This window comes from Lagopus muta, chromosome 1, assembly GCF_023343835.1.
Source record: "Lagopus muta isolate bLagMut1 chromosome 1, bLagMut1 primary, whole genome shotgun sequence".
Lineage (NCBI taxonomy): Eukaryota > Metazoa > Chordata > Aves > Galliformes > Phasianidae > Lagopus > Lagopus muta.
In genome coordinates this window covers 191,358,864-191,374,204 of record NC_064433.1, presented here as the reverse complement: position 1 = coordinate 191,374,204, position 15,341 = coordinate 191,358,864, and the positions used below count along the sequence as shown (strand labels likewise).

Genomic DNA, 15,341 nt, shown 5'->3' with positions numbered 1-15,341 from the left:
AATGAACAACATTACTCCAGGCATGAGGGAGGTTATGCAACTTACAGGCCAATTCACTGGAGCTGATAAATGCATAAATCACCCCGATACGCCCTGAAGTCCCCAGTATATTTGCTGTTATTTGGGCTGATCCAAAAGTGATTGCATTAGTGGAAGAAATGTCAACTGACTTATGGGTTTTACATAAAATTCATTAAAGTGGAGGAAGGAAATAGGTCGGCAGTCTTAAAAGTGATGTTATTTTTTAACCCAGTCGGACCTTCCTGATCTTACCAGCTTAGCCCATCCCATAAGGCTTGTGTTGTTATTTTTTTTCCCATCAGTATTAAGAATGGCATTAAAACGTGTTTAGAAATAGTATTTTGAGGGGACAAGCAGCCTGTGCATTAGGTAGTCAAAGCACGGGAGTTGTTCTAGTGGTAGTACAGGATCAATTTACCTTGGGGATAGCAGACTGCCTTTTTATCTCAGTTGTGTAACAGAATATATGAAGCAGGGTGCCTTTACAGCTATTTATTTATATATATGTATATATTTTTTTTTTAAGGGAAAAAAAGCAATGTTACAATTTTTTGTTTTCTCAACCTAGAGCAATTTTTACTCAGCTGATGAGGTGTCAGAAGGGCTTTCTGCTGAGCAGGGTCTGAACTCCCCAGCTCTGCTCTTGCTGACACTTTGATCAAGTTACCTACCTTGTGCATGAATTTGCCCAGCTCTGCAGGTGAGATAATACTGCTGAGCACTCTGAAACACTCTCAGAGTCTTGGATCAAAGGAGCTAAGAAATAAATATTAATATAAGCTGATTTATAATGTATGTGTGCACAACACTGCTTTCATATGTGTGGGTTCTTTTCCCTTTTAACCAAGTTATGGGATGTGAGATAAGGCAGTTAATGAGAAAAAGATCAGATTATATTTGTTACAAGTCGCGTGAAAATATTTATTGAAATGCTGTAGCAGGACTGAGGAAAAGGAAACATAAAGGGCCAGATCCTCACTGCGTGTAAGCAGTGTGACTGTTCACATCCAGGTGAAGCCTAGCAATCAGCTTCCGAGTGTGGGAACCACCTCAGAATGGCTGTGAATCATTGTGTGTATCATTTCTCTAGGTGTTGGTCCCTGGTGTGACCTGCCATCACTCTGACAGGTGTGTAGTCTGGGTAGTGGCACGCAATCCTATCTGCAGCAGTGGTATGGAACTAGATGATTGTTGAGGTCTCTTCCAACCCAAGACAATCTATGATTCTAAGATTTAGGAGGAAGTTTTTCAGCCAGAGGTTGGTGACACACTGGAACAGATTGCCCAAGGAGGTTGTGGATGCCCCATCCCTGGAGGCATTCAAGGCCAGGCTGGATGTGGCTCTGGGCAGCCTGGGCTGCTGGTTGGCGACCCTGCACACAGCAGGGGGTTGAAACTAGATGATTATTGTGGTCCTTTTCAACCCAGGCCATTCTATGATGAAGTCCCTCTGAGCAAGTATATGTTGGAACGTGTTTCATGTTGCTACATGTCGCCAATTCCCACTGCCTGAAGCGGAGTTGAAGAAGGTTGCTCATCAATCCATGGGGTCAAACAAAATCTATAAGCACTCCGTCCACAGAAATGGTCAATAGTGGCTGTTGAGAAAAGAGGTCATAGCAGTGCACATTCAAAGCAATCCTTTCTGTTGTTTGCACTCCTCTCTCTCAGCAATTTTTCAGGACTTCAGAAAATAGGTACTGTATTTCCACCATGCTTCATAGGTACCGATGGAGCTGGCCTGCAGGAATGTGGCATTATAGACGGGCATCTTGATCTTACAAATTCACAATGTCAAACCCAGTTGCATGAAAAAGTGCATTTTCTTGGTTGCTGCAAAGATTACTGATGTCAGTTGAGGAATAGGCTGCCTCAACTGGATGTGGTGGAGTCGCTGTCCCTGGAGGTGTTCACGAACTGTGGGGATGTGGCACTAAAAGGACATGGTTGGTGGGCATGGTGGCAATGGGTTGGGGATGGGCTTAGGCTTGGGAAGCTTAGAGGTCTTTTCCAAGCTTTATGATTCTATGATAATTTAACTAAGTAGCTCCCAAATGTAGCACCTCATTCCATTGACGTTAGGGATGGAAAATAATTTTGCCTTGTTTCAAAGAGTCCTGCTTGGGATTTTAGTTTTGGATTATTTTTGGTGTTGCTTTTTGCATTGGGGGGGAAAAAAAAATGATGGAAAACTTTTTTTGCATTCATTTAATACCCACAAAGCCAGTCAGCAGATAGTCCCTGCCCAGCAGAACTGACAGAGGTTTGTAGGATGACCAATGACACTATGGGTGGGTAGGAATGGATAGAGGTTAACTTTCTACTCTGTCTTCCAAACAAAAACAAGTTCTCAAATGAAGCAAGACATTTCTGAAACACACAAAAGGACACAGATCGTCATGCTATCTGTCACTAAACTCCTTCGAGATTATGGTTGCCAACGTTTTTGCACAGCTTCAGGAAGCAGCCAGACACACAGTAGACAAAAATACTGAGAAGTATTAATGCAAAGAGCCCACCTACAAATTTCTGTAGCTGGAAAACCTCCTGGGGAAGTGTCCCTGCCTGCAACCCTACTCCCAGAACCCATCTGTGAAAAACGGATGATACACGGTTTGCAAAGAAAGCCATTTGACTTGTACCAATGTCTTGGGTAGAAAACTTCAGGATCTTTTCTCCCAAGAGATTCTGAGCCTTCTGCAGCACTAGGTGTAATGGTCTTCTCTTTGTTTGCAGGGGGATTATGTGTGGATGGACCTCAAAACTGGCCGGGAATTCGATGTCCCCATTGGAGCGGTGGTTAAACTGTGCGACTCTGGACAGATCCAAGTCGTGGATGATGAAGGCAACGTAAGTATAAAGGGTTGTGGTTGCTCTTCAGCTCTGTAACTGTTGTGGGCACAGGCCCCAGGTAGGATTAAATGCATGAACTTAGGTTGTATTTGAAAGTCAAACCTGACTTGAATCTGATTAAAAGTGATGGGATTCTTTCCATTAATATCAGTAGATATTAGAACTGGGCCATGGCTTCAGAAGCAGTCCCACCTCTGAACCAAACTCCAGCCGAATAGAGACAGCACAACACTCCGATTCAAACGTAGTTAATAGATCTAATTTTGCTCATTCCCAGTGTTTCCAGAAATTTGAGGAAAAGGGCTTATAACAGGAGATTCCTGATGACTTTATCACAGGCTTCTCATGTGTCCTTGGAAATAAGTGTAAAAGAAGGATAATATTGTGTCTCTACCTTTGTGGCTGCACTAGGAGTGAAACAGAGAGAAGCTTCTTGAGTACAATGATGACTCAGTCTGTTTTAAGGGAACATCCATATTACAAGCAGAGAGTGACCTGAGGATATTTCTTGTCCTTTATCTCTTTTGATAAGCTTTGGTTCAGTTGGATCCTTGTGTCTGGTTTGTAGTGACTTTTGAAGTCCTTTAGAATTGATCAGCCTAAATAAAATTACATCAATAAATGTGTAATTTACCACCTTGTGCATCTCTCTCTGCTTTTTTAAATCATCTTTTGTATTCTTAACAATGTTTTGCATCAAAGGGCCAACCAATGATGTGGAAACGTAGTTCTTTGAAAGGAAGAACAAATTGTTATTTGTTAAAAACACCTTTGACCTGCTGGATGTCCATGCTGCCCCACATTATGCTCCTGCCAAGATGGCTAATGTCTCATGTCTCTTGCCACTCTGGTAAACCAGAAGATGTTTTCCTTCTTCTGCTATGAATCTCTCAAATGACTCCCTGACATGTCTCAGTGATAGAAGTGGTCTGTGTGCTATTGCTCTCCCATGCATGCTCTTCTACTTGGTCCTTCTGCCTAGCTTGGACTGTTTATGCCCCTTGCCCTAGCGGTTTTCCATTTGACTTATCTTTCCCCGCCCTCATTCTCTTCCCAGGAGCACTGGATTTCCCCACAGAATGCCAGCCACATCAAACCCATGCACCCCACCTCCATCCACGGAGTGGAGGACATGATCCGGCTGGGGGACCTGAATGAGGCAGGAATCCTTAGGAACCTGCTGATCCGCTACCGGGAGCATCTCATCTACGTGAGTATCTACCTCATCTCCATCTACTCTTTGCACTGTATTTCCAGCTCCCCTCAGCTCTTTGAAACCCACATGAGTTTTTCCCTGATTTCCAGATTTCTAGGACCCAAATAGTTGAGTGTATCTGTGCTGGTATGTTGTTCTTCTGTGGAAAAATCATTGCAAAGTTTACAATTGCGCCAGGGGAAGCTGGAGATCCTATTACATGTGATGAGCAAAGTCCTGGTCACCTCTCCACGCAGTCCCTGTTGAAGTTTTCAGAACACATGTCAAGTTTATGCACATAGAGTAATTAGTTTAACCCAGGCCACATGCAGGGTGTAGTAACCATAAAGAAAAAAGACTTGGGTAACTATTAGCTGGATGTGGCCTTTCTGCATTCTCTCACTGAACTGTTAAGTCATCCAGCCTAAGTGGGTGAAAAGAGCAATGGCTGGAGGTTCAAGGGCTGGAGAAAGGATGAGAAGATGCACATAGGAATAACAATGTACTGTGAACTGAGCATCTCAGAGAAGAGCTCCAAAGTACCTACCCCATCTGTGTTTATAACCTCTGAGATCCTGACAGCTGAACTTTTAGGATAGTAGTACCTCTCCTTAGGTTAGCTTGGTCGTGTAACAACCTGTGGGCCCACTGCAGCTTTTCCAACCCCAACAGGCATCCAGAAATCAAGGGTTTTACAGGGAGCCAGCAGGAACTGAGCCACTCTCCAGTGACAGCACCTCAAAAACCAAATAGGACAAGAGTCAGCATTCCAGTCTCTGAGTTGTTTTTTTTTCAGTATGCTATATACTGGATAGTCTGGTGCACATTCTGGTGATGGAAGAGAGGAAAGTGTATGCTTGCCACTAGTAAATGAACTAAAACAACCTATGTAATATGATATTATTGCTGGGTATTTGTCCCATGCTACAGCTTTCTGCCACTCAGGTGAGTACCTGCTGTGCCTCTGAAGGCCTTTTCAAGGCAACCTGGAGATCTACTTTTTAAAAGGCTCTAGAGATTACTAGCTTTTGAGGCCAGAGGGAATTGCAATGAATTCTGATCTGCTAGACAGCATGAACTAACAGACCATATCCTTGATTTTCTGTATCAAGTCTGCTTGTTCTGCTTGTTGTCCAATGCCTTTTGAAAGGATGGTTTAGGATTAGAGCTGGGCAGTGATGGAGAACACATCACCCTGTTACAAAGGCTGTTGAAATGGTTGACCACCTATTTTCTCATCCCAACTCTACAAAATAAATTCCTTCTTTCATAGGTGAATTTCGGTTCTAGAGGAAGAGGACAAAGCTACTAAAAAGACACTCCTACATTCCCAATACATTCCCAAGCACCTCTCTCACTAAAGCACCTTGTTTGGTGCCTTACGTTGTCAGTTTAGAGAAAAAGGCACAATGAGAAAATAATTCAGATGTTAGATGAGCTGAGTTACTCACTGGAGCTCTTATTAGGGGAGCTCAGCCATTTATAATGATCAAATAGCAGAAGTTAACGGGGCCAAATTTGTAGCTGAAGTGTTATCTCTGAGCACTGAGCACCCATGATAGTCACCAAAGGTATTATTGCAGCCAGCAGATCCAAGATTGCCTTTTGTCTGTCTAGACATAGGTATCTGCTGGATGAGGTGAATTGCTTTAGAGCTGGCTGGGGCTCAGATATCCTTGAAAACATTATGTTGGAAGGAAAGTTAAGGTTGGACATCTACAGTCCAAATTCCAGCTAAGCACCTGTCCAGTTTCTAAGTTTGATGTCATACTCACGTGAATAAGTGAATTCAGGCAACCTGGTTGCCACCCAAGATGGACAGCTAGCCAGTAGTTGGAGGTGACTGGCTCATTCAGAGAACAGGCTTTTCATATCTGTTCAGCATTACCCCTTTTCTCCTGTTTGTGGACACTCCGTAATGGTACCAAGGGAAATCCCATGTGTCTCTGTGAGAAATTTGGGATCATGCTGGATATTTTTTCAGTGATGTCTGTGTATCTCTCCTGGGGGTCCCTAAGCCATCAGGCAAATGTCTGTTGCCTTGCAAATTGAAGTCCTTGGATAAGATTTCACATGTATAATACCAGACTGTCCACAGATAAAAGCTTCTCCTTCACAAAAGCTCTGCCTCTGAGCTCCCTCACTAAGCCATTCACAGACATCCAGGGAGATTATGAACATGAATGAATGATGTTTGGCAGAGTCATGCTAACAAGTGCTAATGCAAAGGGCAGCTGCTAACCCAGAGGTGAGAGATTGGGCAGTGATTTGGGTTGAGTAATCCATGAACATTATGGTTTCTCCATGAGTTCTTTGAGTCTGATGGTCTCAGAGCTAGGTGTACTGCAGGGCTGCTGCTGCGTAAGGGGTGGCCATTTGCCCTGATCTAATTGTAACTGATCACTCCACCTGCCTTCACAGCACCAGGCAAACACTGCCTGGAGCATGTTCATCTGATTTTAGGCTGTATCCAGAGCTTGAGTTTCACAGCTCTTTGGTTTTCTGAGACTAAGGTACATTTGGTTGTTATTTTTGCAGTATGTCACATGAGTACATCCTTGGAGAATAGCAGCTTAAAGGAGCTCTTTTTCTCACCAAATAATTTTAGCAGGTGGTTCTTTACTAGGTTCCTTTATTACAACCTACTCATAGAATAATAGAATGATCTTCATAGAATCACAAAATGATTGTATGATAAAATGGATGTGTTGTATTCATAGAATATAATGGAATCTGTATAGAGCAATAGAACCCACTCCTTGGGCTAGTCCTGCTCCATGCAGTAAACCACTTGCATTTATCAGAGAGGTCCCAAGTTACTGTGCTTTGATTACTCCACATCACTAATGGCTTTGAAGTGGCAGCATGCGATCCTGGACACCACAGAGCAGCTAGTGTAATATCAGCATCAGAATGACACTGAGAATCATAGAATCATTTGAATTGGAAGGCTCCCTTGAAGGTCATCTACTCCAATTCCCCTGCAATGAACAGGGAATGACATGGAGCATGTAGCTTGACAGAGATATATGCAAACCAACCCTGTCTCTGTGAGTGTTATTACAGGGTCAGGAATTCAACTTTAGATCTTCATCTTTTAAGGATGGAGACACTAGCAGGAGTATATTTGTAATGAGCATGGTAAATATTGATGGCAGTTTTGCAAAGCCAAGAAGTGTAGGCATACCCAGTTCTATGAAGTGTTGGGGTTTTTTGGTGGTGCTTTGGTTGGTTGTTTGGTCGTTGGTTTGTATTTCTGAGGTATAATTTGTATAGTCTCAAAGTTTGGTGACTTTGCCTTCACTATTTGAAAGAATTTCTGAGCCCCCTGAGTGAAGGCTAACTTTTCCAATAGGTCTTCAGTCCTCTTGTTTCATCTCCATAGCTTTGTGTAAGGTATCATTCTGCTCTAATAAAATATAATTTTCCTTTTTCTCCTCCCTCACATGTATAAGACAAACTGCGGCGGGAGGGTAAGTAATGACTCTTGGAGATGTCATTTGTAATCATTCTTATGCCCATCCGTTGGATCATTTGTTTCTGTTCTGTTGCGTTTTCATTTCATTTGCACACTACCATTGCTGCTGCCTCACAAATGCATTGAGAGCATCATCCCATTTGCAGCAGAGCTTGGCCCTCGTGGTGAAGTTGTGACCTTCCCAGAGCTGGAAACTTCCCAGAGCTGGAAACTGACCTTCCCCAGACTGGGGACCAGTCTGTCAATGCAGTATTGCATGATTAAAGCTTTAAGTGCTTCTCAGTAATTATCTCAGCTTGCAGGGAAAAAAAAAAAACAACAAAACTTCTGCAACCAAATGAAAAAAACTTCTACAAGGGTGTTTTTGCCTGAAGTTTGGTTTGTACACAGTGGGGGAAACCATGCTGAATAGCAAGGTTATTTGGTGGGGAGTTTGGACTTTGAGTAAGGTTAAATCTCTTTATCTAGAGATGAAAGCCATGTCTGCTGTTGCTTTCTTGTTGCCAAAATGCAGAAAAGTTTGGTAGAGCTTTAACCACATAAAAATCCAGATGAAGTCAGCCACAGTGCTCTGAGCAGTGAGGGAAGCAGGCTCAGAAAGGATTTTGTTTGGGGCTATTTAAGATGTAGGTCATGCAGGCAGTAATGAATTTGGTTTCTGATGTAAGTGGTCCGCTACAGCAGAGCCTCTTCCTATCAGCAACACTTGGTTTTCCTGATACAGAATGGCTTTGCTCTCACCCAGCAATAGAAACCAAAGAGATAATACTTCCTTGGAGGTGTCCTTTGGCCTGTCATCAGCAAAGCAGACAAAGTTTTTCATGGGAAGTGGGCAAACTGTGAACATTCATCAACTAGGAATGACCTAGGAAAGCAAGCAATAGTACAGGGGTTTGTGCTGACAAAGTCTTTTGTAAATCACAAGGGAAGGGTCAACAAGAGCATCCAGGAAGTGCATTCCTGCAACTAATGGTTAACTCCTTTCATAAGCTTGCTGGCTGTGTTTGGGTAGGTCAGACCAGTGTGGCTGAAACACAGAGATTTCAGAAATCTCTGCAAAGTGTCAAATCTTGAGAAGATGCTCAAGGAAGACTAGAAATACTCCTCAAATTAACCTGGTAATGAATTATGAAGAAGAAAACGGTGTTGCAAGTCTCTCACCCAGTGCTGGAAGGAAACTCAAGGGTCAGTGGCAACCTTGGTGTCATAAGACCACCCAGAAATTGAGCTCAGTCCTTCTCTGAACGCTAAATTTACCTTCTCTGTCACTGCAGAAGGCTGCTCAGGGACTTTGGTGCTTCCCTACTTCAGTAGCTTCTTCTAACACCCAGTCTAAGTTATTTCACAGCCAATTTCCACCCTTTGTATTTGTGACAGTTTTGTCCTTGGGCTTTGGGAGCTTTTCTCCTTTCCTGACATTTACTCTGCTATTACAGAGAAGACCACAACTTTCTCTATTAGTTGCTTCTATAAATTCAAATTTCACCTGGGCTGAACAGAAATCTGCTCTCTGGTGTTGCCCACGGGGCCCGCAATGTGCCAGCCCCTAAGGGCTTCCAGCATCCCTAATGCAGAACACAGCTGCCACCTACCGGCTGCCTTTCAAGAAGCTGGAGCAGGCGGGAAGCGGGTAGTTAATAAAGAAATTATCACCTATCTCCACTGAAGCCCATTCCTTCGTGATTCAGAGATAACAAGTTTTGATGTTTTGATGAAGTTAACTCATCCTGGGGCTGTGTTATCTACAGGCTATGTAAGCATCCTTACCTGAGACACTTTGGTTCCTTGTTCCAAAGGCTTTTTTTTGTTTTTGTTTTAGGTCATGCAGCTGAAAAGATATATTTTTATATTGAAATGATGAGGGTTTTTGTTGTTTTTTGTTGTTGCTTTTTCCTGGAAAAATATTTGCAGCAGTGGGGACACTTTTGTAACTGATCTTCTGAGAAATGAAAGGGGAGATTCAGCTTTCATAACATTAGTTGTCAAAAGTTAGCCTAGAGAAGGCAAATGAATTCATTTTTCATAGAATCATAGATTCATTTGAGTTGGAAAGAACTTTTAAAGATCATAGAATCATAGAATCACAGAATGGACTGGATGAAAAGGACAACAATGATCATCTGTTACCAACCCCCTGCTACGTGCAGGATCACCAACCAGCAGACCAGGCTGCCCAGAGCCACATCCAGCCTGGTCTTGAATGCCTCCAGGTTTGGGGCATCCACAGCCTCCTTAGGCAGTGTGTCACCACCCTCTGAGTGAAGAACAGCTGGTGCAACTTCCCTGCAATGAACAAGGACATCTACAGCTCAGTCGTACTGCTCAGAGCCTGGTAGTCATTACTGTAGTCGTTAAGAGAGATGAACCCGTGGTTACCCTAAGATGGATCTCTGTTGACTTGCATGCTCTAGACAGTAATTTTTAGACAATTGAAATTGGGGGACGGCATCTTTACTCTTAGACTTGAGCTGGGATACATCCAAACCTCCTAACCTCAGAACTGATCTGAGTGAGAAGGCTAAGGCCTTGAGTCCTTTGTTGAGAAGCTCGAGAAAAATAACTCCTGGAAAGGCAGAAATGAAAGCATATGACATCACAAAGAGTTTTGATGCCAAAGGGCCAGGACAACTTTGCTTATCTGTGTGCAACAGGGAGCATGGGATGCACAAAAGGCATTTTCAAAATGACTAGGATGTGGCTTAGAGGAAGTATGTCTGGACTTCATGAACCATTTCCTTGTGTACAGACAGGGTTTAAACCGCAGCATGGAGAAATTTGGTTAGACAAAGATGTAGTGAGGAGCAGACTGCAGAGGAAGGTGCTAGCAGCTCTGCTGTGGATTTTTAAGAAGCAGTTAAGTAGGTATCTGTCAGGAACAGTGTGGATCCAGCAGGCCTTGGTTTGAGGCAATGATCTCCAGGTCCTACACATCTTTAGTTTCTCAGAACTTGTGCAGAGCACTAAATGTATATGGATGCATACTGGCTCTGGGGGTGTTTTTGCAAATATGAGCTTGACTTGGAACTCTAAATCTTAACTGAGGGGCATCCGAAATATGAATTAAAGCTTGAATCCATCTAGTGCATGAGCAAGGCTGTGTCTGAACTAAATTGTATAGTATGGGACTTTTGTTCCAGCTTTGCTCCAGGCTCCATTCCTCAAGCATCTTTGGCTTGTACATCACCTTCCATCCAGCTTTTGAAAAACATGATTTTTCTGACCTTCACACTCCATCCAAACTGCCAAAGCCTCTCGGCTGGGTCTCACTGTCCCATAAAACTTCATGTGCTTCTCCTCCAGACATACACTGGTTCAATACTGGTGGCAGTAAACCCCTACCAGCTTCTACCCATCTATTCACCGGAGCAGATACGGCTGTACACCAACAAAAAGATTGGGGAAATGCCACCACACATCTTTGCAATCGCTGACAACTGCTACTTCAACATGCAGCGCAACAACAAGGATCAGTGTTGTATCATAAGGTGAGTTGGTAAATTTCCAAATGGAACAGACACTGGAAAAGGCAGCTGGTTGATGAGGAACAGATAATCAAGCGTAATTGCGAGTTAGAAAGAGCCATAAGATACTCTATCCACATAATGTTAGTGTAGAGTTGGTCTCCGTTGTGCGTTTCTAAAGTCAAAAACGCCATCTTGCAAGTAGCATCCTGCTTCTTGCTTTGGTTACCTTCTCCTCTTCCCTCAGTGAGACACAGGTTGGATATTAGGAAAAACTTATTCTCTGAAAGAGTGGTTGGGCACTGGGACAGGCTGCCCAGGGGAGCAGTGGACTCACCGTCCCTGGGGGTTTCCAAGAAACATGTAGATGTGGTACTCAGCTACATGGTTTAGTGGGCAATGCTGTTGGTAGACAGATGGCTGGGCTGGGTGAGCTTTAGAGATTTTTTTTCAACATTAATGATTCTATGATTCTGTGTCTATGGGACCTGTGGCTGTCACCAAATGGCAGTATTTCAGATTCTGCTTTCTAGTGCATTTGTGCACTTCAAGATTTGTTATAAATCTGCCCCGGGGCCACTGGCTCAAGGTGTGATGATCCTACCTGGAGAAGCACTGTCTGAAAGTGCTTTCTGGTGTTCTTGGTTACAACTGCACAATATTTACTGGAGAAACCCACACTTAAAAGCAAAATTTTGGCCACGTGAATTGGAATGTAAATCTGTATCCTGGCTGGAAGCTGTCCCATATTGTGTCCTAACATTTGGATATAACCAGTCTTTGGGGTGTTGGAAACTCATCCTTAGTGGACTCGTCCTACTTGTACTAACAGAACAGGACTAGAGACATCAGTCCCTCTGGAGATAGAGAGGAGGAAGTTAGCAGAATGCAGAAGGACTTTCACTGATCTCGTATTCTGTTGTCATTGCAGCGGTGAATCTGGGGCAGGGAAAACAGAAAGCACAAAACTGATTCTTCAGTTCCTGGCAGCAATCAGTGGTCAGCACTCCTGGATTGAGCAGCAGGTCCTGGAGGCAAATCCTATCTTAGAAGGTGAGGTCTCAAATGGTAGAGGTATTTTTCTGATGGATAAAAAAATCAGACTTGAGAAATAGAAAATGTGGTCAAATGTAACCATTTGTTGAATTAAAAAGTGTTTTTGAAGTGAAAATAAATTTGAAAGAAAAAACAAAAACTCGGAAGCAGCAATATAAGTGTTTGTTGAACTGTACATTCAGATCCTTTCTGTCTGAATTTATTTTTCTCAACAAAATTACCCTCTACCCGATTATCTGTGTAGTCTGGGATTTCAAAAACTGATGAGTAAAACTGATGATGCCAGAGAATCTGTGGTAGCTTCATCCCTGGCAGTGCTCAAGACCAGGTTGGGTGGTCCTGGCCAGCCTGAGCGGGCAGGAAGGTTGGATCTTGATGGTCTTTAAGGTCCCTTCCAATTCAAACCATTCTATGATTCTATGTAATATATAAAATTCTTTAGAAAATGTGCACCACCTCTTCCAATGTTACAGTTATAACTGCGAGCAGAGCTTTGGTACAACAAAAAGGTGCCATTCCGTTGATTTTTTTATTTGCCTTATTAAAATGTAATTGCCAAAATCTCATTCTTATTGTTTGCTGGTTCAGCAGAACGGGAGGTTATATTGCTCAGGGCATCACAGACTACAAGCATAGGCTGGCAGGACTCAATGGTCCTGCTGGAACAGGCTGCCTAGACAGGCTGCGGATTCCCCATCCCTGGAGGTGTTCAAGACCAGGTTGGATGGAGCCCTGGGCAACCTGGTCTATAACCAGACTTGGAGGTTGGTGGCCTTGCCTGTGGCAGGGGGATTGGAATTGATGATCCTTAAGGTCCCTTCCAACCCAAGCCATTCTATGATTCCATTACTCTATGATTCTATAAGTAGCAAAGCCCTCCATTTTCTTCCAGTGTCAGAGAATGGAGGCAGAAGACAGAAAAAGAAATGAAGAATGAGATAACAATAATCAACTTGTTGGCTATCTGAGATGCATAAGCAAGCATCTGTTAGGGTGAAAAACATCCACACAGTTTTAACTGGATGTCTGAACATTAAATAGTTGATCTGAACCTCCAGGCATAGTGCTACATGGAACTTTTCAGCACAAAGAGAAGTATTTTCTTCCTCTCCTCATTAAAGAATAATGAGATTTTAATCTACCTGCTAGTCCCAGTGAGCAGTGTTTGCTTGGTAGGTAGCCCCATAGGAATCAATGGAAATGTGAATATCCTGACAGCTTTCCATGAATAATGAGAGCAGTGCAAACAAGCAAGTCACCAGCTGAGCTTTCCTTCTCTGCTCTTCTCTGGAGAATCCTTCAATCTAGTATGAGGATGCAAGAAGATTGCTGAGGGATGCATGCCATGCACATGTGGGATTTGAACATACATTTCACCAGGAAAACAGACGTTTTGTATTTCAAATGCATCTCCAGCACCTGGCAGCAATTCCAGAGCAAACAAACACCAGGGCACGCTTCCTATGCCCGCACAAAGGATAGAACTGCACTTTGTCATGCCCGGACCTTTCCCTGCAGGTGGTCTGCATGTGGTTTCCCTGTCTGCTTTCAAGGCAGAGTTTCCCTCTGGAGGTTGGCTTGGTTCCTCTGTATTTCCTGAAAGGATGGTCTCTTTCTATCTATTACCAAATCAATCACCAACATCCCTGTCATTTCCCACACTATCACCTTGCATACTGTGGTATCCTCCTGTGTGCCTTGCTCTACCCTCCTGTATTTTAGCAGCTGCTGACCAGACCCTGTTGTTGTCTTCCATTTTCCTGCATAAGGTCACTCTGTTTCCATTCCTCCTTCTTGACCATAGAATCATAGAATCATAAAATGGGCTGGGTTGAAAAGGACCACAATGGTCATCGAGTTTCAACCCCCCTTCTATGTGTAGGGTCACCAACCATTAGATCAGACTGCCCAGAGACATTGATATTCCTTTCCTTTTTCTGAATAGTTATGTGTGGAATATCCTGTCCCCCCGCACTGAAACTGAACCAGGCAAACTTCAAGAAAAAACTTTGGGCTGCTTTCTAGCCTCTTTTGTTTGTTTTTCTTAGACAGGCTAATCAGTGGGCTCAGGAAAATCTCATGAGGTTCAACAAAACCAAATGCAAGCTCAGTTACTGGGTCATGGCAACCACCACTGAGGGCTGAGGGACAAAAGGGTGGAGCACACAGCCCTGCCGAGAAGGACTTGGGAGTACTGGTGGATGGCAGATGGACACTAGCCAGAAATGTGCTGGGGAGGTTTAGATTGGATATAAGGAAAAAGTTTATTACAGTAAGGGTGGTGAGGCACTGAAATATGTTGCCCCAAGGTGTGGTGGATGTTCTGTCCCTGGAGACACCCAAGGTCAGGCTGGATGGGGCTCTGAGCAGTTGGTGGAGCTGTAGGTGTCTCTGTACACTGTAGGAGAGTCAGACTAAATGACCTCTAAGGTTTCCTTCCAATTAAAACAGCTCTATGATTCTATAACTCTGATGCCAGTTTCACAATCCTTCCCATGTCAGGTCCTCTCTGACCCATTGCAATTCTTCCCTGCAGCTTTTGGGAATGCAAAGACGATCCGTAATGACAACTCCAGCCGATTTGGGAAGTACATTGACATCCACTTCAACAAAAGGGGAGCCATCGAGGGGGCCAAGATTGAGCAGTACCTGCTGGAGAAGTCCCGGGTCTGCAGACAGGTAAGGTGACATATCTGCAAAGCACAAGAGTGGGTCCATTGATATTTGCAGTGACATTATCAGAAGAGCTGACGGCTGCTCTTCTTCTGCAGGCCCAGGATGAGAGGAATTACCATGTGTTCTACTGCATGCTGAGAGGAATGACAATGGAGCAAAAGAAGAAGCTGGGTCTCGGGAAAGCCACGGACTACAACTATCTTGCAATGGTGAGGGTGCAGAAAAGTGAAGGTTTGGAGGGATGAAATGGTGTGAACTTCTTAGCAAGGGAGAGAGAAGTGGAAGCTCTTCCTTCAGGAGGCTGTCTTGCTGGTTATAACCTTCTTGAGTCTTAGTCACCAAATAATGAGAATTATTTGTCCCAACACTTCAATCTTAGGACGAATCCTTAACCTGTTTGTATTAGGCAGTTTACATCCATTATTTCTGTTGGGTGATTGGGGTGTTTTTTCTCCAGGCCACTTGTTTAGACACAGCTAGGATGCTAGATACAAATCAATGCTCTTGGACAAACGATGGAAGGGGATGAATGTGTGTCTGGCAGCCACCACACACACAAACAGCAATTTATTCTCACCTCAAGGAGCTTTTTCTCCGACTG

The 15,341-nt window shown here is 43.5% G+C and overlaps 1 protein-coding gene across 2 annotated transcripts in view; it reads left to right on the top strand.

The window, feature by feature from the left end:
• MYO7A (myosin VIIA) overlaps nt 1–15,341 on the top strand; it is a 96,224-nt gene that overhangs the window by 33,831 nt on the left and 47,052 nt on the right. For both annotated transcript variants that reach the window (XM_048958640.1, XM_048958648.1), the window contains exons 3-8: nt 2,758–2,871; nt 3,932–4,084; nt 10,848–11,032; nt 11,940–12,061; nt 14,601–14,743; nt 14,836–14,949. In XM_048958640.1, the coding sequence (XP_048814597.1) occupies nt 2,758–2,871; nt 3,932–4,084; nt 10,848–11,032; nt 11,940–12,061; nt 14,601–14,743; nt 14,836–14,949 (831 nt within the window). The remainder of the gene's footprint in view (nt 1–2,757; nt 2,872–3,931; nt 4,085–10,847; nt 11,033–11,939; nt 12,062–14,600; nt 14,744–14,835; nt 14,950–15,341) is intronic.